General features: G+C 41.4%; 1 protein-coding gene across 1 annotated transcript in view; it reads left to right on the forward strand.

Annotated features, from left to right (window-relative positions):
- NIPAL2 (NIPA like domain containing 2) overlaps window positions 1–25,954 on the forward strand; it is a 51,717-nt gene extending 25,763 nt beyond the window's left edge. The window contains exons 4-11 of the mRNA XM_063390453.1: window positions 5,984–6,043; window positions 8,008–8,129; window positions 14,070–14,166; window positions 19,483–19,618; window positions 21,973–22,061; window positions 23,859–23,922; window positions 25,233–25,327; window positions 25,633–25,954. Of these exons, the coding sequence (XP_063246523.1) occupies window positions 5,984–6,043; window positions 8,008–8,129; window positions 14,070–14,166; window positions 19,483–19,618; window positions 21,973–22,061; window positions 23,859–23,922; window positions 25,233–25,327; window positions 25,633–25,727 (758 nt within the window). The 3' untranslated portion in view covers window positions 25,728–25,954. The remainder of the gene's footprint in view (window positions 1–5,983; window positions 6,044–8,007; window positions 8,130–14,069; window positions 14,167–19,482; window positions 19,619–21,972; window positions 22,062–23,858; window positions 23,923–25,232; window positions 25,328–25,632) is intronic.
- Window positions 25,955–26,181: the final 227 nt, after the last annotated feature.

Consider the following 26,181-nt stretch of genomic DNA (forward strand, 5'->3'; position numbering starts at 1 on the left):
CTGTCAAGAGGTATCTGTAATGTCTTTCTTTGTATTCAGTGGAGCATTACTCTCCATCATATAAACTAAGAATAGGTTTTAGAAGCAAATTAGAGGTAATGAATTTGTTCCCAGGTGTCATTTAAGCTGCAGCAATTAAATGCATTAGATAACTCATCATCTCTCCAGATTTTCCTGACTCTGTGGCAGACTACAACAGCTTGTGTTTGGGGATGGATTGAAGCATCTTCAGGTTTTCAATACTGGGAGGGTCCTGAATCACTTCAGCTTGGAATATGGGCTGAGGGTCTGTTCATATAAAGCATGCTTTGAGGTCACATCTTGGAATGTGACTGGCAGCAATGTGACTTTACATCCTTGTAAACTTGAGTACTGCTCCACTTATTTAGGGCAAAATCAAGTGGGTGAACTCAAACTGCTTGATTTGATGGAAGCACACCCTTAAGTTGCATAGAAGAGAGCAAATGCTTGGTCTCAGAGTGAAGTATTGTTGCACAAACTGAGAGAGGTGCAATAGTCTTTGAATCATATCTAGTTCTTATCCCTTGGTATTTCATCCAGACCACCAGTGAGGTGTTTTCTGGATGGGTGAGTTTAAATGCCTTTACCTGACTGAGTCTGTTAAGCTTAAGAAAATGAACATTTAAAGCAAATATAAAATTTTGTGGGTTTTTGGTTTGTTTTTTTTTTTTTTTTAAACTGTTGGAGAAGACAGAAGTAGCAAGCAGTCTATGCATTTATGAGGAGAGCACTAATCTTTTTAGATTGTACATAAAACTCATCTAGGAATCAAAAAAAGGAAAATAAAGGATATGCTAATATTTGAAATTATGAACAGTTGTTACAAAAATTATTTCATGTAAGATTTGACAGTAAAAAAGGTAAAAATATCATATTCATAAATAGCTTGAGTATCAGGAAAACAGATTAATAGTGGAACATAGTGAAATAGTTTTGCATAGGGAAAAATAAATCTTGCACACTCACTTGAGTTTTTTATGGCTGGATTGGACAAAATACAGAGAATACATGCTATGAATCAGTATGTATTTTCTATCTTTTACTTCTTCTGTTGTGTATTATCCCTTTCTTAAAGAAACAAACAGATCCCAATCCCAACTGCAGCTTTCATGTCTAGGAAGCAGAGGAGTTATTTTGTAAGCTGGATTCTCACCATTCATTGTCTGCTAGTGGCAGAACCCACACATCACACTGCTCTTTATTTCTATTTGTGCTGGAGAAAACCTACATATGGAGATAATTGTAAAAGATCACTCTCCTAAAAGAATGAGCAGCTGAGTGAGCTATGTGTAGCACCATTACAGCCCTTGCTCAAGTCACTTAATTGCATATAATGAAAAAACTCAAAATTTTTAATAATTTTTTTCAATTTACATTAAAATTCACATGCTGCAATGAATATACAGTCATTCAATAGATAATGAATATATTCATTCAGTAATGAAGGTAAATCAGCCTGGTTTATGCTGATGTATGAAAAGATGAAGATTTTTAGATAACAGTTAAACTCCTGAATGCCTTTTCCCTCATTTCCCACTCAACAGTTTTTATTTATCATTATTTTGATGTAGTGTCAGATCATATTTTCCATTTGAGTTTCATGAGCATTAACAAAGGCTCTGTTGTATAGATACAAGCATTTTATAGTACCTATTTACTTCTCAAATTATGGATATTAATATAAGCATGCAATCAAGGCATGAAACAAACTCAAGGATTACATTAGGATGTGTTGGTTCTGTAATGTTTAATCCTTAACAGATCATCTCACAGATTTTCTGCCCTTCTCTTCATCTAGCAGGCTACCATTGTCACTGGGAATGGGAGTTGGATCTCTGTCTACTTTTGAAAGTTTTACCTTAGTAATTAGTGAAAAAGCTAAAAATTATTCTGATTCACCCAAAAGTGCACAAGTCTTCTCAGATGACCAGGGATGCAGTCTTTGCCTCGATGACTTGAAGGCTGATAATCCAGGCCTAGGGTTGTCCATGTGCTGTATTTCCAGAGCCAGTGGTTCAAAACCAGCAAGGCTTCAGAACAGAGATAAATTGCTTTTGTTGCCGAGCTACTGCCAGCTTATTCTGACATGATTTTTTATCTGCATTTCTGTAGTGTTGTATCCTATTGCTAACCAATTAAAACGAACAAACAACAACGTTCCTCACTCTGACACAGATCTCAATCTCTGTAACTGTCTATGTTGTTGTTTTTTTTTTTTTAAGAAAGCTAACAAAACCCCCATTGCAAAGATATATTCATACTTTCCAGCACAGCAATTGCCTGAGTTCCTCAGTCTATTCACTCACAGACTTAAACATAATGTTCAATAATTTATCTCTCACATCAGTATAATGGAGGAGGAGGAGGAGGAAGCACAGTTTCTGTGGAGGGAGAACAAGAGAATTCTGGTGTGGGAAAGGAAATATTACAGCTGAATGGTAGGGAATTAAACTTACACTGTGGTGATAGGGTGAAGTCAAGGGGAAATGGGCTGGGAGGAAAGTATGGGGGTATAACATCACTGGTAGAGAGGAGGAGAGGTGGGGAGATGTGAGACACCTCACCTGGGATCTGAGGGAGGGTGGGAAAGGAGAGGGGAATCTGGGCAGTTTCAGCAGGTCTGCATTTAAGAACTGAATTTGGGATACAGCAAGGGCTTATATTCATATATTTGGTAGGCCACTTACTCTCCTGCAAAGAGTTCACGTGTCCTAGGACAACTCAGGTTAGAAGGAACCTCAGAAATTGCCTAACCCAACCTCCTGCTCAAAGCAGGATCAGCTTGGAGGCCATCCAGCAGAGAGGAGAGCAGAGAGTGTGTTGGCCCTTTAGCACATTGTCTGAAACTGCATTTTCAGGAGGAGTTAATGTCTTAAGCAACTGAATGCACCTGAGCTTGTAAGTGGGCGCACAAAGGAGCTAAGGAAGGGGAGCAGAGCAGCTGGGAGGGGTGTGGATTTCTCACTGGGCTCCTGTGGAACACTTTGGTGTCTGTCGTTTGTCTTGCCAGCCAGGGAAGGCTGCAAAGCCAGCAGAAAGCAAAACTGGCAAACACCAGCCTGCATTCCCAGGGCTCCTTTCATACCCCTCCTCTCTGACCTGTCTGCATCAAGACAATCAGCTCTTGGTTCCTTTGTTTTAATCTGATTCCAGCCTACCTCGAAAATTGAAGAATATGGAAGACTATCCCAAAGTCAAACCTGGGAGCTTAAACCCCAGAAAACTAACAAAAGTAAAATTAAAACATCATGTTCTCTTAGCCATGCTACCATAACTTGCTTAAAATTTAGTCCTGGAGGTAACAGCCAGAGTTTGCAAGGCTTCTGATCAGCCATGTATGTCTTCTGTGGGATTGCATTTTATGGAAATGGTTTGCTCTGGCTCACCCCTGGGAAATGTATGGTTTATCCCCAGTCTGTATCCTCCCTGCAATATCCTGTATCTGTAACCTCATTGGCTGGAGAATGTTACCGCGCCCCGTTGAACCTCTGTGATAAGAATGCTAAGGCAGAAGGCTCTGCCCTCTTTGCCCCCCTTCCCCTGGAGGCCTCCGGACGTTCCCTCTTCTCCTTCCCCTTCCCCCCTCCCTCAGTGAATAAACCCTCACCTCATCAGCACCCCACCGGCGTCTGAAGTCTCTTTGCCTGCCAGCACGGGAACACCCACGGCCCCACAAGGACCTGGGGGTCTCCCGGGGGACCACCCCCGGGAACCCCCAATAAATTTAAACAACAGTCTTCTAGCATCTCATCAGGCCTGTGTAACTGTTCTCTGCTTATTCTCTAAGATTTACCCCATTTCCTTTTCTTCTTCCCTTGAATGCAACTGGAGCATTGGCAGCTTACCCCCAGAGACTGTTGTCTTTTCTGTTCAGGGTATCTCCCAGGTCTCCTTCTCCTCACCTTTTTATTGTACCTCCCCTCCTACCTCAGTTTTTTCTCTACTCCCAGATGGTCTAAAATGTGTTCTTAAACCTCTCCTATTTTTAGATTCCTCTACATATTACTCTACATCATAAAGAGTATTAATTATACACAGATTCTGTTAAGCTCATGATCTCTGTGCAATACCAGCTATCTCTGGAGACAGAGCTTGCTGCATTTGAATGCATTATTAAAGCAGAGTGACAAGTTTCATTCCCTGGCTTCACTCCAGCACCTCCTTGTTCCCACTGCCAGCCTCAGAGGCTGTGTTCCCCCTAAGCTGACACTTGGGCATAACTCATCTTACCCCAAATTGGATGCCAACAGTGGAATTGCATTTACTAGACCTCTAATGAATGCAGAGAGCCCAGACATGGAGTACTCAAAGCAAACAAACAAAAAGGACAGCAAAAAAATCACTGAGGTATCAGTCCTTTATGCAGCAGCTCTTTGCTGTGACAGAGACTGTCTAGGTGAGTGGGTTGAGGTGGGATTTGTGAAAGATATGAGAGCAAGGAGACAGAGCAGTAATTAATTCCTGCACTATTTTGGATGCTGCTGCTTCTTTCCTGGGTTTTGTCCCTTCTTTTTTTTCTAAACCTAGGTAGTTCTGCTATTACCAGTGTTGCCTGGATACCATCAGGCAAAGTCGTCACTGAAAAATTGAATAAAGAAAACCATATCAGGCAACCTAATTTCAATGAGGCATTTTCAGCTGAAGATCCTTTTATTGCACTTACTCGTTTGCACAGATCCCCCATCACTCTTGGTGCAGTTTAATTTTATGACTTCTGCTATATCTGATTTTCTACTGACTGGAAAACAGAGGCCTGATGCTGAATTCCAGTTCTCTGTTTACCTCCTGGTATGAATCTCTCTATATTTTTCTGGAATACATCTACTAGCTAACCACAAATTAAATTTTCCATGAGAATAACAGAGATAAAGAGGCAAAGATAGTTGTAAAAATGTTGAACTGTTATTTCAAGAATAAACCTTGCTGTAGACAATTAGAGAGCTCTTGTAGCAGCATCCCATGACTCTATTTCAATGTGTTCCTTGACTGTTGGTCCTGAGCAGTCCTTCTTTGAGGGTTCTGAATGAATCTAATATTACTGATGCATCTCTTACAGAGGACTTAACCCATCTTTTTTACAGAGGAGCTATCCAGCCTCTTCTTCTTGTAGAGGTAGATGTTGTGTGCTGGAATAGAGCCATGTCTCCCAGTCTCATCCATCCTTAATTCAAAGCCCTTCTTTCCTCTCTAGCACATGTCCACACTGAGCTGCTAACCACAAAACCTGCCCCAACCACTACTGCTGCCCGTTTCCCCACTGCTGCCCATCCTGAAGAGGCAGGACCAGGAGCTGGCAGAGGCCAGATGCAAGAGCTGAACAAGAGAAAGTGTTCCTCAGAAAACAGGAAATAATTTCTAGGAGTCACTTCCAATTGTTTCCTTCCAGAGCAAGTCAATCTGAAAGAGCATGGACAGTGCATGTGTCGGGTTTTGTCTGCAGACATCATGAGCACTTAGTTCATGCTGAACACTGTGTTTTTGCAGTGATTTTCTCCTTCTCAGTTGTGCTGCTGTTACACTGCTTATAAGCCTCTAACAGATTGAAGACTAAAGAAGCAGAATTTTATTGTTCTATGATGCAGGTTGCCTTGAGCAAGTCCATACAGTGACTTGGTACCCAAATGGGGAGTGAAACAGTAAGGCTGATCTGTGCCCAGTTTTCCTGACATTTCCACATATGACTGAATCAGAGCAGTTTAAGCAGTGTCCCTGTGTGGGAAAATAGAAGGGCATTGCATCTTTTCAACCACGTAAGGGCCTGCTGGATATGTCTGAAATCTTACAGAAACTGAGTGTTGGTGGGCTGCAGAAATGGACTGCTGGCTGTTTATATCATGGTATAGTGCAACAGCAACACCCATGAGATATATTTAAACTTGTCCCAGGGCAGGTTTTTGCTATAGCACTTGATATTCTAACAAATACATGTATATATATAAAGGTCTTTATATTTCTGTTCTAGGTAGCGGATTTATTTCTGTCTTTTTCCTAAAGAAGACCATGAGGACTGCTGATATATTGGGTAAGTAAGCATTTGCTAATTTAGACATGTGTGCTGCCATATGCTTAGCAAGCTGTAACTCTCACGCAGCCCCCCACCTTCACACTCCCACTTTCCCAAGCAAGTGCTTCAAGGCAGATACTTTCAAAATTGGCAAAAAGTGATAAAAAGAGCGAGAATCATCAATGCAGGAGGAAAAGACTGTATTCCCAAAACCTCTGCTCTTACAACTTCAACTCATTCCTTATGTGTCCTTATTGGTCAAATTTATTTCATTTTCTGTTTTTGCCTCTGAGGGTGTCTTTAATATTACCTTATGAGTACAACACAGAATAGATAAAAACAGGGAATTTACATATTACTTATTTGAATATGAGGGGTTTTTTCTTAGTGTGTAGATATTTCACAAAAATTCAAGCTCAATTTAAAGTGATAACTTCCCTTTGGTTTTAGTTTTATGACTTAAAAAAAAAATAAAAATCATATTGTCAAGTCTTCAGTTGGGAAATGTGGTCCTGACTGTAAAAGCCTGTCAACTTTTTGTCTGTATTCAAGACTTTCTGCATATCAAAACTGCCCATTTGAATGCAGTAATAGTGGGAGAAAAGCACATATCAGGATTTGGGCTTTACACCAAGCCATCTCAACTGGGACAGTGCACCTGAGGCAGGGCACCTGATACTTCTGTGGGTTCCTAACATTTAGGCTTGATTGTCCAAACTGTAGTGAGGACAGCTGTTCTCTTGAATGTGTTGGAGAGATCTGTTCAGTATCGTTCCAGGAATACTATATACGATTTATTTAGGTTTGGAATCCAAGTTTGCCAGCTCAGCTGCTAAATTCAACCCCCCCTTCCCTTCACTGATCATGTTTCCCTTATGGCCTTATACACTGTGTGTTGCTTTAACTAGTGTTCAGCTGATTTATTTTATTTCTGTGAGTTTGACTTTGCAAGATGGATTTAACAATGTTGCTACATTCCATAAGAATGAGCTGTATGATGGGAAATATGGTGATGGTTTTGCAAGCACATAAATATAACACAGTTCTGCTTTTCCAAGGGAATTGTTTGAGATAGCAGTGCCAACAAAGCCCTCCGGATGTGCTTTGTTTCGTATTCCTGAGCCTTGCATTCTGCACTGATTTATAGGTTTACCAAGAATTTCAAAGATCACTTGAAGAAAAATTGATTAGCTAATATCTGCCTTAATCCAATACAGTTTATGATCTTAGGATAATCTCACTTATATCTTGATACTTCAATGAACATCTGTGTTTGTCACAGGCAGATGTCCACAAGGCAGAACTTGCAGATTTTTATTAAAAGCATAATAATGCAAGTTTGACCTTGAAAAGGGGCCCTGGCAACCTAGTGGCTGAATAGTCTATTGGAAATCATCCTTTTATAAAGCAGTTCATAGATCTGCAAATACAACTGGAAGCAGCCAGCACGTTGGCCCTGTGACAGCTTCACTTGAGCACTGGACTGGCACACATATGTTGCATCTGATGCTTCCAGGGCAGGTTGATGGCTGGTGCAGATCTCTGTGGCCACATTGACTTTGGGACAGTTGTGTTTATTTACACTGGTAAAGGATCTGACTGACTGCACTAGTAGTAAGCTTGTCCTTTCAGTTTAGGCTAAGTTTGTGTGATGCACTTTGTGCTGGGAGAAATACAAAGGATGAATTCTCCTCTGTCATACACTTGGGTTTAGAATTGACTATATTTGAAAATGCATTGTTGAGTTGCAACCCTAATTCACATGGCTTTACTGACAACTTCTTTTCATATTTCCAAAATTCTTTTGAGTCTTTAATAAAAATTAGACTAGATAAGACCACAAATCCAAATGCCTAAGTATAGATCTGTTTAAATGGACTTAAATTTTCTTCTAGATACAATTTCTGAATCAGCTGGAGGTCAAGTATGACCATGATTACCAATTACTGTACTGCCAAAGTAACATGTCCTTTTCTTTAAAGGAGGAACACTGACAATAACAGGGATATACTTGTTGGTGGCATTCACTCCAAATGTACCTCAAGAGCTCACAGCAAGACAAGTGCAGAATTACTTAGTGAGCTGGCCTTTTTTGGTATATTCAGTGAGTATCTGGTTCACACCACTCCTTTAATCAGAAAAGCTGGGGTTCCTGGGCTTTTTATAGCATTATGAATTAGTGGTAAGAAAACTGCTCCTGAAGATAAATTGTGTGATTTTCATAGAAGGGAAAGTCTCTCATCATCCTACTGAACCCAAACTGAAAATATGCAGCAACAAAAGATATTTTTTAACTACATGTCAGGGGAAAGTCATACTCGTGCAGGATCAACAAGAGTGGAAAGATTTTGATATTTGGGGAACTTGAGAGAAAACCTAAATATATGTACTGTCCTATATATGTGTTCATGCCACCCTGTCTGCCTAAACATCTAAGTTTCAGGGCTTTTCTGGAATAAGATGGAATTGTGCTTTTAAAAAATCAGGCTATGTATGTTCTTGGTCCTGCTTTTTGTCCTTCATATCACTCTGGTTTATTCCCATGTTGTTAAGCCTGGCTGAAAGGAGCTTTGTATGGAGCTGAGATGTGAAGGGCCTACTTCACTGTGACTTAGGTTAATCTGAACTTGAGATAGAATTCAAACACAAAAATACCATTTTGATTAACGTATCTGTATACAAACTTCAAACACCATACATCTTCTTTGATCTGTTTCATTAACATCAGGAACAAGACCAGAGTGAGTAGGATGAATTTCTGTCCCTCTTTGCCTCTGGAAAACTAAAAATGTTTTCCTCCAGCTGAATGTAAAAGATGCAATAGAGGAGCTTCAGAAGCAGTTACTTTTTCCCTGTAAAAGGACTCACTCAAGTTAGATTCTTAGTGCCCAGGCTTTTCTTAGTAGGAATCTCATTTAAAAAGCCACTGAGTGGACAGTTTAAGGGCCCTAATCTTTTAACCAACCTGCAGACTTTACGTGCATCTAACTATCCATGAACTACTGATTAAACACAAATTACATGCTACCATAAAAAATGTTGATATTCTCTTTCATTTTTTGTGCATTTTAAAATCTCTTTCAATTTTTTTGTGCCCTTTAAAAAATCCTGAAAGATGGTGATATAGTGGAAAAAATATCCATGCTGTATAACTCACAACATGTACTTTCAATCAGGCAGTAGAGAGGCTTTTGAAGGCAATACCCAGGAGTTTTGAGGTACCCACTAAAGGTAGCTTCAGCATCTAGAAGAGCTTCAAGAAGTCCATGCAATCAGCGGAGTAAGAGGAGGGAGTTCAAAATAGGGATATCAGTGGTCTTTCTTCTCTACTGACTATCACCCTTTACCATGCAGTTCCACTTACAGGTGATAAAGTAGCCTGACATTTTAGGCACTGATTTTAAATTGTTGATCCACCCATTGGTGTAGAAATAGTGGAGAGAGAAAACTCCCTATCCACACCTGGTGACACCAGAAATTCTGTGTGATGTACCATTCACATTTTCTTGAAAACAACAGGTTCCTGGAAAAGGTCTTTTCTCCACCTGAGGACTTTTTTAACTTCATTTCAGGAAAATTTTCAAGAACACAATTGAATGCATAGGAAGACTGTGCTGCATTCTTCTTAGGGGACATTGTGAGAAGGCAGTAGGTAACCTCTGAACTTTTTTCTCCTCTTATCTCCTTTCCCTACCTCAGCCAGCATCTAATCCTACATGTACAGCATATGTTGTAGGGCAGGATGGAGCAAATACACAGCAAATCTTGACCCAATAATACATCAGATTTTATGTGTTCCTTCAGTTCCATGGGTTCATCCGTGTTGAGCTTCCTCTGACCAAAGAAAGAGGACGAGTGACAGGCTCCACAAGGCTCCACAAGAGACTGAGATATCAGCCTGATCTCCCTAGTATGCTGCTGGAAGATCAAGCAAACCCTGCTGTAAACATTCTCTTTGGGCAGGAAACAAGCTCTTCAAAATTGGTTGTAAAATGCCTAGCATAGGTTGGCTGTTGAGATATAAAAAAATGCTGCAGAAGCTGCAGAATTTCCAGTGTAAATATACAACGAGGAGACAGTACAGAAGTATAATGCAGTCCAACAATCTTTCTAAAAGTAACCCCTAAGTGTGGTCTGCTGAGAAATACAAAGCTCCAATGGTATGAAATGTTCTCTGTGGGTGGTAAACCATCCCCATGTGGCACTCCACTGGTATACTCCGCAGAAGTAGCCTCTAATTCCCACAAGACAGCTTCAAGTCACCTTCTGAGACTCTGCAGTAACTTAATTATGTCTGAACAAGAATGACTATCCTAGCTTGTTTTTTTCTGTTTTGCTTATGTGCACTTTGAGTCTCTACAGAAGACATAAATCATAGATGAAGCTCTTAGGTTTCCCTAAACAGAAGCGTAGTAAGAATTGAGTTGTTAATATTTAAACTCTGCAAAATCAGGTTCAAAACATTTCTGCTTTTCTTTTGAAGTGCCTAGAAGACTATCCTGTATATGCCAGAAAAGCATTTGAGGCAGACAGTGTGGTATTTTGTTTTGGTGCCTTCTGGTAATGCTTAGAAACATGGAAATCATGATTATTAAAACATGTTGGTGAGATGTGGGCTGGAGGAGACCTCAGTAGAGATTAGTTGTAACAGCAAGGATGATTGTAAGCAGGTGAAGTTCCTTCATTCCCTCTAAACAGAGTATGTGAAGCTGATACAATCTATGCCATTCACATTTCTGGACTTCATATTTATCAATACCACAGCTATCAGTGATGAGACCAAGGACTGTTTTAGGTAGTTCTCAGAAGACAATTTTAGGCAGCAGCTGGTGCACCCCAGCTGTGTGAGGCCCTGTTAGGAGCCATGGACTCTGCTTGCAGTGTAACTTAATTGTCACAGACTCTCCCTTGTCTTCCTATTAAAGATGACCTGTAGGTGGCTCACCAAGTGGCAGAGAACCGTGAAAGAATAGTTAGGCTGCTGGGCAGTACTGAGAACTAATTGTTTGGATTTCCAGCTTAGTATGTGGGACTTGACAGAGCTGAGTAAACTTAAAACAGCAGCCCTGAAAAGCAAGCATCATTTATGTCCCTAGGTTTGGCCACAGGACTGCCATTTCTGGCCCTACATGGCTGCCCCAGGAGGTAGAGGCAGCCACACACACAGACCTGTGCTCCCCTTCCAGAGCTGCCATCAGGGACTCCTGTGTCCTTTTGATCATTTTGCTTGGCTGTTTCCTTTCAGATGTGTCTCTTGGTGGGTTGGTTTGCTTTTAAGCAGGAGATCACAGTGGAGCTTCATTGTAGCTTTAGCAGGAGAAGAGATGACAGTGAGTCCCAACAGAAGGCTGATGAACAGAGCCAGCTATGATGACCTGGTTCAGTCAAAGCTGGGGCTGCTTGGCACTGCCTGCCACTCAAGGGGCTGGACTGAGGTGGAAGAGGGAGTGGAATGACAGAGCTGCTGTGATGGAACAGTTTGAGCCAGTGACTGTCCCTTGGCTTGTTTTTGGACGATCTTGCACAGTTTGAGATCTCAGTGACAGGACAGATGATGATGCATCCTCCTGCTGCAATTGTCTAGAGAATATAAAATGAATCAATGTAGGTGTAGCTGCCTGCAGTAGGGTTGCCTCATGGGTTTCTGCACAGTCTGTGGTAACCACACCAAGGGTCTGGGAAGAGTGACTGGTGCTCAGGTTTGCACTGGTGAGGGAAGCAGAGTGCACAGTGCTATGTTACTTGGTGCCATGGCCCTGTCCCAGTCCCACCATCCTGTGTGCTAGTCCTGAACTGGTGTGTCATAGAAGAGGATACCTAGGACATCTCTGGGACTCTGTTCTTAATGTGGGTACCTTTCTGAGCGGGGAGTATTAACTCAGCACAGATTTCTTCTGCTCTGTTACCAACTCTTCCCAGTCAGAATAGCAAATGAAGCTACCTGGTGGCTGCTGTAGCTGCGGCCTGATAATGTGATATTCCCCTCTGACCCACGGAGATGTGTTGGGCAGTGACAAGAAAAGCAAAGCTGCCACCTTTACTTCTCAAGTCCCCTCAAAACCCTGTCATAGTTTTCAATAGGGAGGCCAAGATGAACTCACCTGTCTGCAGATCTTGATGTTTCTTGTGCCTTGGTTCCTGATTTAGTCTTACCCAGTGTTGCACTGTCGAATAAGGCTGGAGAGGCTGGCCAGGTTACTTACTGTGAGACTGAGACAGAAGCCTCTTTTCCCCAGCTGGTGGCCAAGTTTTCATCTCTGGGTGCAAGCCTGGTGGGGAGGGGCATCAATCTGGAGGAAGATAAGACCAGCACTTCACAAGAGATTGCAAAGGTTATCCAACCAGCCTGGTAATCCAGGGATGGCTTGTGGGGTTTTTTTTCTGTTTGTTTGTTTCAATTAACCCTCAGCCAAATGCTTTATTCTATTCAACACATTTGGAAAACAAACAAACCTAACACCCCCAACTTTGTTGTTTTGGTTTTTCTAATCTTGTGATAAATATTTGGCATTTTTAAAAGAAAGGTGGTGTAAAATCCAAATTTGTGTTCTTCATGTTTTGAAATGCAATTGTCTCTTGATTGTCTTCCGGAACAAGGGATCCACGTGAAGGTAAATAAAAATTGAATTAAAGTATAATTATGTTCTATTAATATTTTTAAATTACAGAATTGGACAGGGTATAAGGGTGGCAGAGAATTTTAGTAACTGGGCAGAGCTGACAGCTTTCCTACTGCAGTCACTTTCCAAAATGAGAAATGGGCTACTTACATTATATTACCATCACTAGTAACTGTTCAGTCACCTCTTTGGAACTTTCATCAGCACAACACCCAGGTACTTTTGAGTCTAGTGCTGCTTTATGGTGGCTGTTGATTTAAGAGTGAAGTGGCATTATAAAACATGAAATAGTATGCTGATGATAAAATCAAAGAGATTAACTGGTGTTCTATGATTTGCTTTGTTGGCAAAAATTAACAATAATGAGATTTAGTAATGATGACAATCTCACTTTCTATCTTATTTCCCCTGTTTGATTACTTTTTGACGTGCGCAAATGTATCTTTATGCTGTCTCTAAGGCTACCAGGCCTCTGAGCACCCCTTAGTGCAAAGGTGTATCACTCCTGCTTTCATAAGTCTCCTGGGCTTCACAGAAGCATTATGGCCCTTGCACTTGCTGTTTTCTTTAAGCATAGAGGGATATTTGGGCAACCCCTTTGGGTAGGAGGTAAAATACCCATGGCTTTTGAGATGGCAAGAGTTACTGTGGGAACCTGCAGAGATGTATGAAAAGGAAGTCAGCAAATTTAATGGTCATTTAGCTGTCACATGTTATTGAAGGAGCAAAACTGGACCATGCATGGTGTAGGTGGAGCTGCTTCACCATCTCAATACATCCAATAGTGTGGTCTCCTAGTGTGTGATTGAACATTTCAAGATAAGGTCCTGGTAGGTACCTGTGATTTGACAACTACCATATGAAATAAATGCTTTCCTCCTTACAGTGTATGGCAGAAAATCTGGACAAAGTTTTGAAGGGTGTTTTTAGTAGGAATGGTGGGAAGGGCAAAGAGGGTAGCAAAAATAAGCTGGCACATCATGAAGGAATCACATCATCAGGAATACTATAGCTAAAAGGAGAGATTGCTCTTCCTTTAGCTGTGCTTTACTCCATAGGAATTATAGACATCGTTTCTGTAAGTATTATTGCTGATAAATATCAGTAGCTTTGCTGTCACATTAAAAGAAGTCTTCTCAACACTAACAGTGACAAAATAAAGACAGAAGTGCAAAATGAAAACCTGAAGATATAAAAATGCTCAAAGTTTAACTTCTGCTATAACAGGAAAGATAAATGCCAACAGTTGTTTGATAGCTTAGTCAAGTAGTCAGTAGTTATTTTTTAGCAGAAGATACTTTATAAAGCCATTCTTTGCTTTGAACAGATAGAGCAGCAAAAATGAATGTGACATCTCAAAGACTTTGAATTAAGCATTTATTACATAGTTTCACAGCTCTAATTTTCTTTTATTTTCTTTTCAGATTTTAGAAATTATAATATTCTGCATTCTCCTCTATTTTTACAAAAGAAAGGCTGTGAAACACATCATGGTTTTGTTAATGATGGTAGCTCTACTGGGTAAGAACATGTTATTCACTTTAATGTTCCTGTCTGCTACTTGATAATTCCTTGTCACTCCATCTCTCCAGACACTTTAGATTAGAGCCATTTCAAAGCAGCGTGCTGAAAAAGAATCACTGAAACAGTTCACATGACTTTTACTGGGGTCTCTTTTTGAAGAGAAAAGCTGATTATTAAACAGTTTCTGTGCCTATTGCTGGAACTATTTCTATTTTACAGACGCCCTCAAATTAATATGCTATGTGCAATGGTATTCTGAAACTTGTTTTAAATAACACTTTAGGTTTAGATCCTAGGAAAGCGGACTACTCAAAACTTTGTTTTGGAGAGCAGGGTGTGAAAATCAATTCTCTAAAGCAGAGCAGCTGAAGATCTTTTAAGTGCTCTGTAAACAAATGCAGTGATATGCTGTGACTGTACAGCAACTTTTAATTATCTATAACTATTAGCATGTGCAACATTTCATATTTTACCACCTCTCCTGAATAAAAAGAACAACTCACTGGGCCACTGAATTTCATTTTCTATCATTCTCACCACAATCAATAACCAGGGGAATGCAGGAGATCATTTTATCAGCAGCTTTCAATAAAGTTAAACTTGAATAAATTGGAGAAATGTCAGGAGTTCATCTCTAAAGGTCCTGTGCTTGCAGGGTTATAGCAAGAATTTTCACCACCCCATGTGACAAATTCTGTTCTCCTTGTCTTGTCATTTCTCTGTGAAACCCTCATGGGACACAAGCCTTTGGTTGAAATGAAGGGTGCCATTGAAGTCCAAGGTTATCTTCTCAGAGTTCAGTGGGTGTATGTATCAGTCTGTGATTGGTGCTGGAGAATCCCAGCTAGCCCCTTCCCAGACCGTGCTGAGAGTGGCCCCATGACCGGGAAGGGTGTGGGTGGAGGCAGAGCAGGGCTGCTCCCAACAGCAGCTGTGGTACAGCATCCAGGAGCAGGGAGAAGAACAGGGAGGAGCCTTCCAGGTGTTTCTCAAAGCAGTTTATTCCCCAAGAGGGTCAGGGACAAGAAGCCAAAAATCAGCAATGGGCACAGTCTTTAAACGGGAGAGGAACTGGGGGAGGGTACAATTCTCCAACCCATCAGGGATACAACAGGGAGGAGATTAAGGAGGGGCTCATAATGACAACCAATAGCAAGGACAATGGGAGTGGGAAGGGTCACATGGGCCAATGGGGCCTCCTGGAATAGGGGAATTCCCAGGAGGAGTTTAGGCAGGGGTTGGGACAACAAGGACTGACAGGGAACTTTCTAGAACAAAGGGTAGGCATTAGGGAGGAATGACATTTATGTACATAGAGTAAGAGGCAGGTCTAGGGGGTGAATGACAACCAGGCGAGGGAGGAGAAAACTTCAGGTAAAACCATCCACCTGAGGGGAGAAATAGGAACAAACCATTCAACAGGGTTTACAAAATTATACATAAAGAAAAACACACCACCACAAGTCTGCAAAGACTTACATTTCTAATGGAGATGATGTCTTGGTTTGGAAAGACAGATATGTGTCAGGGAAAACTGGAGTTTCCTTTAAAATGGAAATGTAAAAAAAAACCCCTCCCTCCTAATTATTACAATTTTGCAATTAGGAGCTTTCGGGCAAAAATATGGGAAGAGGAATAACAATTCCTTACTAGGAATAGTAAAAGTAAAATACAGTAGTACAAAAAAACCAAACAAGCAAACAAACAAAAGTCCTAGAAAACCCTGACAGAGTCAGAGATATGACCTGACACCCTGCTGTCAGGATGTTGGAAGCAGTGCAAATGCGTCTTCCTGGAGTAACAGATGTTGTTCTGTGCAGTAGAGATGATCCTGCAGAAAAAAATAGTCCAGTGCTGGCAAGATGGGCCCAGTCCTCCTCTAAGGATTCAGTGGAAAACCAGCTATCTTGGTGTTTGGGATTGCTGCTTTTATTCCGGGGGAAAGGCTTTGTCTCCTCCCACTTGGTGGGAGCCAATGGAATGAGGTGATGTTATCAGTCATGTGAGAGGCCTTAAATGGCCCATTCACAGTTGATGTCCCTCGGAGGAAGATGGGTGGAGGAAGAGATAAGGAGGCACTGCCTTATCTGGTGTTATCAGGTGTCCCATTAACAGAAGGCATCTGTCCTCTTCCCCCCCTAGAGTTACAAGAGATAAAGAACAGTATCTCCCAACCCGCTTCAGTAGATGAAAATAGAGTACACATTTTTGGTTACATTTTTTCAACCCAATACGGATGACCATGAGGGTTTTGATAAAATAGAATTTCACTGAAGTTTTCCAGTTACAAAATTTGGGTTTAACTGAATGTGAAAAACCCTCACAGATTTATTAACTCCCTTCCTTCAGATCCCTGAGTGGTTTCTTACTCAGCTGAAAAACTCAGGCTTTCAGAACTTTTTGGGGACAGTATTCCTATGTAGGTTTCCCAGCCCTAGGAACATTATGATCTGTAGCTCTGCAGAAGCACTGAAAGATTTCCATGTTCCCTGCATGAGGCAGAGTGGAAGAGCCCCCAGAGCCTGACGTCTAGCGGCTCTTGATTAGGAGGAGGGAAGTGTGAGTGTGGCTCTCCCCCAGCTCCTATAGCAGTCTTGGAGCTCTGGCAAAGCTCACCTGAGCTGCTCTGCAGCTTCCAACATGGCCATGAGGAGTGTGAAGCACTGTGCACTCCTGAGCAAAGGTCCAGCCTCTTTCTGCATAGCTGGAAGCCTGAAGATTTCCAGATGTGTTCCTACACATCACTGCTGCAGTTCTGCTCCGAGCAAGCCCTTGGAGACCTGAGCAGTTGGTCTGCACAGCCCTGCTGGCTCTCCCTTGCATCCTGCCAGCCCTGATGCCGCCAGTGTGAAAGGGACACACGGAGCTGCAGAATGGCAGCAAGGCTGCAAACCTGTGCCCTGGCAGGCACTGACTGCAGTCCAGTGGTCTGGCTGCAATCACCCAAAATACATTTTCAGCTGGTGGCCGCTGAGGCTTTTGTGAGCTTATGCAACCTGAGGGAAAATGTGTCATTATTTCTGCTCTGTTAAAAAAGACACAAACAAATCCTGGTTCATGAGACCTTCTGAAATGCTGACATTTCCCTTGAGCATGAAACTCAGAACTGCATCTGACTCTAGTTCCTGCAGCTGTCCTGGAGCCTGGCAGTCCCCACAAATCTACACTTAGAACATTCTGATTGGGCTATGACCTTTCTGCTGAGTGAAGTGGTGGAGGGGCTGAAAAATTGTCCATTACTTTGCTCCCAGCTGTGTGACACAGGGACAGCCCTTGCAAGGCCCTGCCTGCCGAACGGGTGTGTGCTCATGGAAGGTGATATAATCCTGGTGGAGTGTTCATACAGAGCACTTAAATTAAATGTAGAAAGGTTTCTTTATGGAGAGGGCAGCCTTGTGTTTCACTGGATATGCAAGGTACTTTCACCATCAAGAAAATACAGAGGTGATCACAAAATCTGATGAACTTTTGCTTAGTACAGCTCTGCAAATTCATTTGGGGAGAATCATCTTACCTCATGTACATACTGTTATCGTAAGTTGGGAGGGAAACATTTCAGATTATAGTGGGATTTCAGAGGTTTCTGCCCTTATGGCTGGAAAGTGACATCATTTGTCACACTAGCTTTGAGGGGAGGTCATTCTGACAGAGAAAACAACTCCTAAGTTTGAAACTTGTTTTGGAGTTACTTTAATGAAAAGATCATTTCACTTCTCAAAGGATATAAACCAACCAACCAACCAAATCCCCAGGTGCTTTCATTTCTGTCTTGCTAAAATTATAAGGCGTGGAAACTGCCCTTCCATCAGAAAAAAAAAAAAAAAGCAAACTTTATCCTTAGCAGAACAATTCAAAATACTCATTTTTACCTGTAAGAGTTCTTTCAAAATAATAACTTCCCCATGTTAAAGTGCAGATCTCAATTTTATGTGGCTGTCTTGTTGGGGCTTGAGTGTGGTTTTGACTTTGTATCTTAGCATTTGCACCACTGCTGGCCAGTGTTTGACCTCTGCTCAGTTTTACAGCTGTGTTTGTTAAAGCACTTCACCTGTTTCCATTACAGAGAGAGAAGTAAAGTGGTGAGTGGAAAGGTTGTCATGAAAACAGTGAATTTCATGGTGATGAACAGGATCATCACAGGGTGTATGCAACTCTTAAACTCCCCCTGAACTTTTGGACTTTCTATAAGAAAAATGCTTGCAATCAAACCCTCAGGCCTGCATTCATTCTTCTTCCCCCTCCTTTTCTCCCAACCTTTGGCCTGAACCTTTTGCACAGTGCAGGTCTCCTTGCCAATCTGAATGTTACAGGAGGATGAATCAGACCACTGAAATCCAACACTCCTCAGCCCTGCACGAGGGTGGAACTGGATCTCAGCTGGGGGATGGTGCTCCTGACAGTCAACTACCTTTCTTCAGAGGTCATCTCTGCAGCCTGACTCTTGAAATTTTTAGGGTTTTTTAATTTGTTACATTTTTTTCTGCAGTAATCACAGATTTCTTGGGTTAGATTCCACAAACCAAGGGCTCCAAAAGTAAACGTAAAGTAACTCTTAGCTAAACTCTCAGCCCCTTTTCTAAAAGATTTGTCTTGCAAAACCTTTCTGAACTGGTGACATGTATTAAAACCATTGCCTGCTGCCTGAAATTTGTTTGTGGTGATGCAATGATAGTGATTAAATGGATTGACAAAACATTACTGAAGTACTCCTTCTATGGGATAAATCCAGTAAATGGTCGTAAGAGCCTTGCCCTTGAAATGAAGTGCAGACCCCTGTGTTTTTTGTCTGCTCTTCATATATATCTAACACATGGGGAGAGTCAGGGGCTTTGGGATGTGATCCCAGAAGTCAACTTTGTCCAGCTCCTGTTTCAGAAGAGAGATCCTGAGGGTGACAAGTTATTTGAGGCTGCCAGTGACACATGCAGGCTGCTATAAAGAGGCATCCTAACTGCTTTGAACAGCTAACCAGACCTCTCAGGTATGTCCTGAACACTGTAACATGGGCTCCAAATTAGCAGCTGGAGCTAAATAAAGTATGTGTGGAAGATGTAGAGGCTGTTGCACCTTCAACTGGGAGTCCAATGTGCTAAAAAGACTTAAAGGCAAAACACAAAGCATACTTGGATCTAAGGCCACTGAGCTTATACAGTAGCTTAGCAAGCATTTATAAAATCATACACTTGTTTTAGGTGCCCAAGTCCTTCCTCAGTCTATTTTAAGTGATCAGGCCTGTGGCTCTGGCCTGAGTCCTTGTCCTCCCTCGCTACTAATCTGAGTCCTGCCCTACTAATCTCTTCCTTTCCCTTTCAGCATCACTGACTGTCATTGCTGTTAAGGCTGTGTCCAGCATGATAGCACTGTCTGTGAAGGGGAAAATGCAGCTAACTTACTCCATTTTCTATATCATGATTGTTTTAATGGCAACTTCTTGTGCTTTCCAAATCAAGTAAGTGAGATTCTACTTACCTACTAATCTTCCTACATGTTTTATCTGACAGTTTTATTTAGTATTGATAATGATTCCACATATAAGTTGCATTTTAAGGCCACAAATTCTAGCAGAGCCTTGACAGATGCATAAATTGCCTCCAGCTGGTTGTATTGTTTATTTAAACTTTATTTCTTAGTTTATAATTGATTGTTATGGACACCACCTCCTCTCATTATCACCTTCAACAAGGTCTTCCCAAATTTACTTGCCTGGTTTTGGCACAGGTCTTAACTCACTAAGCAAAATTTATGCTTATGTAGTCGATTGAGGGTTACTTTTAGAAGAAATCTTTATTGCTGAATAATCAAATGGCTGTGTTTATCCTCATTATTTATGTCTGTCCCCCAGCTGTATGGCCCCAGTCAGACTGAAGAAGAGAGTTTATGCCAGCTTTCTCACTGCCTCTGTTAAATCTGCACGTTTCACTTTGCTGTCCTCTAGGATTGTACCTTTCAAGTTTCCCCTGCAGGCCTCTGGTCTGTGAAGTGATTGGTTTATGCTGCCTTTGCAGATTGCTGGGGGTGGCAGCTTGGTAAAATATGTCTTGCAGCTGAACAGAGTCTGTTCCCTTTCTGCCTGTCCCTCTGCTTCTGGTGCTGATAGCAGCCTTCAGTAATCTCATCTAGACTGCTCCAGTGTGAGCCTGAGTAGTTACTTGCATGATTATTTTCCGGCAGAAAAGCCAACCCAGCTTTTTTCGTGGCAGAACATACCATTCCCATGTGGAATCAGAAAGTCCATGCATTATTATGCACTGACTCTCCATGGCTGACTCAGGAACTCCCCTGTAACAGATTATAAAGTGATTTACATCCAGCTTGTCTTCGCTGGGAGAACAGCTCCAGGCATTTAAAATAGGAAATAGGAGCTTGCTAAATAAGAAGCTGCTGAATTAACCTCTCCATCTTGTAATTTTTTTCTTTCTTTCTTTTGCTGGCCCAAATTAAAGCAGAAGTGAAACGCACCCATTTCATTCCCTGGGCCCAGTGTCCCTTTCTCTCTACTCTTTTGGATGCATTTTCTAACAGGTACAGTGCTGTCAGCCTAATTTTTTCATTTTATTTGATTTCTCTCTTATTTTTTTGGACTGTCATTCATTAGCTGAGAAGAGCCTGTGCTGCAGCAATCTCCTGGATCCAACGCTGGGCCTTGCTATCACTGTTTTAGTCCCTGTGACCAAGTTTGTTGCAAATGGGAGAAAATAATGAGGTGTTTTCAATGACTTCAAAATCCTGACTATCCTGTGGATATGTAGGATTTCTTTATTTTTAAAGCACCATGGAGACTGTTCAACAGTTGCTAAAATAACCCCACAATTATTTTAATGGCTAAAACAGATCCAAGCTTGGATTTTTACTGTGCACATATATTGCACCAGTGAAATGTTCAAGTGTGGTTCTTTTTACAGGCTTGAATATACTCTGCAGACTCCTGACTTTTCTCTCTGAAGTGACCATTCATATAACAGAATATCTACAGGTGCATCCACAGTGTCAGCTCGTGATTCATCACTCCATGGGTGAATGTTGATAGCTGTGGTCTCTGTACAAGTGGGTTAACTGCTTTGCCTTTTTGCAGATTGTGCAGGCTGCTCCACGGCCAGTGTCTCAGTCCTGCAGGTCTGTGTGCTGTGCGTGCTCCTGTGGTCCTGCTCACGATTCTGGCAACAGTTCCTGTTGCCTTTTGGAAGAGCAGGGCAGAGAGTTTCCAACCCAAAGAGCACAAGCTTGAAGCCACCTTCCTGGACTTTCCCCACAGGACAGAGTGTTTCTGGGGTGTGATTGCAGGGATAAACATACAAATAGGTGTTTCAGCCAAGCTAGCTTGAGCAGTAGCAGCAATGTGGACTCCAGCAAAGTGAAACAGTTCCTATGTGAACTCACATTTCATGTCCAGGATGCCAGTATACCCTTACACAACCTGTTTAAATTAGAACTATTCCCTGGCTGCTTGCAGGCAGCAATGCTTCCAAGAACCACTGCAGTTCATAAGCAATAATACCCTAGCATTCCTTCCTTATCTGTGGCAGACAAAAGTTTTCCAGCAGTGCTTAAAAAATATGTCCATTGAGAACCTATGGCCAGAAGAATCCATGCCAACCTTCTTGCTTTCACCTATTCATTTGTACTCTGCAGAGTCAAAACCAGAAAGTAAATTCAATATTTGTATGATGTCCAGGGCTATTGTGGTAAGAAATGGTCACATTCATTGTCAAGTGTGTCTTGTCAAACTGACAAGAATGGCTTAAGCTGACTTAAAGTGCAAGAAACCTCTTGTAGGCATGAGATGCAATAATGCTTTTCTTGCAGGTTCTTGAATCAAGCAATGCATCTGTATGAAGCAACAGCAGTTGTCCCCATTAATTTTGTGTTCTTCACCACCAGTGCCATCATTTCAGGTTTGTTTCTGACCTTCTTCTTCTACAGAAATATTTTTTAAACATCAGATTTTCAAGAACAGGAACCCTGTGAATAGGAACCCAAACCAGTCATATTTGTCTTCACAGAAAGAAATTTTTCCTAAGTCATAAGTGTTTAAGTTCTGAAAAATAAATAAGTTCACAACTTCTGAAACAAAATAAATGGCAGGGTGTTAAAACTGGATCATCTTTAAGGTCCATCCCAACCCAATTCATTCTATAATTCTATAAAAATAATCAAATTCTAACCTTTCCAAAATAGATATGTGTGATTTAGTGTACCTTGCTGGCTTACTAGAAGTACCTGCATTTATCCTAGCCTCATAATGACATCCAGTAAATGCATTTACCACGTGCACAGCCATCTCTCCCTATACAAACTGGTAATTTTAACAGCCTGGCAAACTACTCAAATGACAACCAGCTGTGCTTCATAGTAGTTAGCGTATATTCCATTTCAGAAGGTGGAATTCTGGGTTAAGTGAAGGAAATAAAATGACTACAAAAACTTTTTAAGCATTTAACATTTTATTCTGGGTGAGAACTTTGAACTCAGCATTGTTAAAGAGGGACTGCAAATCTTGGAAATGGTGTGCAGCATGAGAACATGAGCTGGGAGGACGACTACTAAGATGCTGTATCAGCAATGAGCCAAAATGATCATGTTGTTAGAACATTTATGACTCATTTTAACACACGCTGGGGGCTTTCCTGTCATTGCTGTGCAGGAGTTTCTCATGCAGAGCTGCCATTAATGAGAAGGGGAGTTAGCTTCATGCACAGATTGCCTCAACACCTGTGTTAGAAGAGACCTACACTTAGTGACCGAGAGGAAACTGGTGCCAAAAGGGGGTTGTGTTCCTGTGACCATATGGGGAATTTGGCCTGGTGCCTCCTTAAAAGATCAAGTACCTATTCAGGAATGGCTTAATAGCTTTGAGAGTGGATACACATGCATTTGCACCAGGTTAGTTAAACCAGTGTGGGGCTTGGAAGAGCAACCCCTGCTGAACCTTGCTGGTGTGCTCGTAGAAGGTGCCTTGTCTCATGATTCCCCCATTCCCAGTTACAGCCTTTGAAGACACAGTCACACTTCAGCTGCACTGGGTCTCACTCTGGCATTTCTAAGCAGAGCAATGCTCATCAGTGGTTTAAAGCTAATATACTTGGCTGTTAATAGGGGCAGCTGAGATCCAGATACACATCTGGTTCTGTCACCTCTACTACAGAGGTGCTAATTCCTGGAAGAGGGGTGACCAGAAAGAGCTAGTGATCCCTTCAGCCAGAAAGATTTGGCAAACTTGGCCACTGGAGCCCTTCACTTGGTGTAAACATCAGGGACACAGTTAGTTATTGAAAATCTGTTCCCAATTGGAGTTAAGATGTCCACATGGTCTGCTGGAGTAGCTTAACGAAGTACATGAAGAACCTCTTAGTTATATTGGTATGTCTCTGCTTGTGAATACGACCTCAAGTTCGGCCTGCACAGAAATTGTTGCTGACAATGCAAAAGATACGTGCATCTGTGCAATTACTAACCCAGCACATGTTGCATCCTGATTGACTAAATCTTCTCCAGTCCTATGCAGTATCTTGAGAAAGCCAAGATTATGGAATATAGGACATAAAGTGAACACATCACAATGTGTATTAATACCTTATTTGGGACTTTTTTGCTCCGTTTAAGCATGACACTTCTCCTGATCCTCCCAGCTGTAATTCATATCACTTGGAAGCCAGTCAAGATCTGCAGTTCTTGTTTCTGTCACATTCCAGGGGTCATATTTTATCGGGAATTCCAAAGTGCAGCTTTACTGACCGTGTTCATGTTCCTGTTCGGGTAAGTGTATCAGCCTAAAATCTGCACTAAGGTTTGTACTGAAACAGCATTGCCTTGTGGAATCTCTTCTCAGTAAGAAGAAACCAGCCGTGTTATTAAAGTATTATGGAATAGCCATTATAGTAGGATAAAAAAAACATTAAAGGAAAGATTGATGTCTGTGCTTTGGGAGTTTGGAGGCCTGGTTTTGAATCCAAATATGTAAAAATGTGAGACACTTGTGAACTACTAATCTCATGATGGAATGAGAAACCAGCATCATGTGTTCCTCCAGCAGGAAGGAGAAGTCACTGCTCTCCACCAAATATCAAATTATAGAGGGTGCTTTCACAGCTGTGAGACATCTCCTCCCATGTTACCTTCCACTGGTGTGTCTGGCTGGTTTTTCTGCCCCTAGGCATGGGCAGTTATACGAGCTCCTTGCTTACAAGGCAGGACTGTAATAACTCTCCCCCATCTTCCTGTGTCCAGAAAGACATGGCATGCCTGCAGAAAAATTCAGAGCATGCTAAATAACTTTTTGAAGAATGGCCTAGGTGTTATGAGAGCAGAAACCTTCTGCTGGCTGTCAGCACCACAACAACTTCTGGGAGAGGTGACAATTATAAAAATGGACACAAAATGTTTAAAAGATCTCCTAGAACTGCTGGAGGTGTCTTACCACAGTGCTGTCAAATAAACAGGGCCGATAGCTACAGACATCTTCATCTTCTGCAGTTGGGCTGGAGTAGGTGCAAACAGCCACTGTCTTGTCTGACTGCTGGAAAAGAGACAGAGAATGGAGATGAGCAACCGTGTATTTGGCAGATAGGAGTTAGGGGTTGTGTGTCCAGCACACAGCAGAGAGAAGATGTGTCCAACCACAGCAGTTTTTCACTGCTCCTGGCTTACAGCCTGCCCCTGAGACACACAATCAAATGAGAAAAACAACAGAGGTGTCGTTTGTCTGCAGCAAGACTGAGTTGTTAATGAAATTGCACATGCTAGAATGCTGGCTTGGATGCTCTGTGAAGATCTGCTCAGGGATTCAAATGTTGAGGTCTCACACTCACAGGCATCTGATTAGGTATATATTGCTGGAAGTGTAATTTTGGCTGTGGAGCCTTTGGAACTGACAATAAAGCTTCAGGAGGCAAAAACTAGACTGAAAGAAGCCCAAAATAAATTTACAGAGCTGCCAGGAAGAAGTGTTTCTTTATAAACTCAGCAACTTGGGTTTGGAAGTCCTTGAAAAAGAAACATGGAAAGAAATTCTCATCTCAGATTCAGTGAACTATTTCTAATGATACTGTGATATTGTTATTTTGCAGGTGTCTCCTATCTTCCCTTGGTGTGATTATAATTGCAAGAAATAAAAAAGAGGAACATTTACAAATTCCTTTCATTGACTGTGGACATATTCCTGGTAAGTAGGGCTTTTTTTCTGTCTCTGTTTAAATGAGATATCAGATAATGGGGTGACCTAGGAGAATTGAGTCACAAATGTGCTCTAGTCATATTTAATAAATATACTGTTCCCTTAATTTCTATTCCTGTTCCCAACAGATTTTTCAAAGAATTTTTCATGGTTTTTCCAAGCTATTCCAACCAGTCGAATGAAAACAATGATTACTGGAGCAAAGAATGTTTAAATGATGGATTGGTGGGGAATTTGTGTTATTAAAATTCTTCACAGAGTTGTTTTTTCCTTCTCTCACCATATTTCCTTAGGACAAAAATTGACAGGCAAAATACAACCAGATTCTCACAGTTCATGCTATGGCACACTGAATAAGGAAGATGACTCGGTGAAAAGGCAAAGCTGAAAGAAGAAAGCACTTTATGTACTGGAGGAACACCACTGGAACAAGGATCAGTAGCACCTTTTTATTGAACATATTCAAGTATACATTGAATTTCTGTATGTTGATGAGTCATAGTATTATTTAATCCTAATTGATTTACCCCATGATTGTACCAAATGTGTTTTAAAGATAAAGAAGCCTTAACAAAAACCAAATAACCGTTAATTAAATGGAATATTCTCCTAGTATCAATGGCTCTTGAGGACATTTTTAGAGTTTTAAATGCTTTGAAATGCAATGAGCACAGAATAGGATTATAAAAATCCCCCTTTGGAACCTCTCATATCTGTGTGTTTAAAGACAAAGGTGAGAAATTAGAATTTTTGTAAGTGATTTCAAAGTATTCTGCTATATATATAATCCCTTTTAAACCTTTTCCTTCTTGTTCAGGAGTCAAAACTGTGAGCATATATGC

The sequence above is a fragment of the Prinia subflava genome, chromosome 1 (assembly GCF_021018805.1).
Source record: "Prinia subflava isolate CZ2003 ecotype Zambia chromosome 1, Cam_Psub_1.2, whole genome shotgun sequence".
Classification (NCBI taxonomy): domain Eukaryota; kingdom Metazoa; phylum Chordata; class Aves; order Passeriformes; family Cisticolidae; genus Prinia; species Prinia subflava.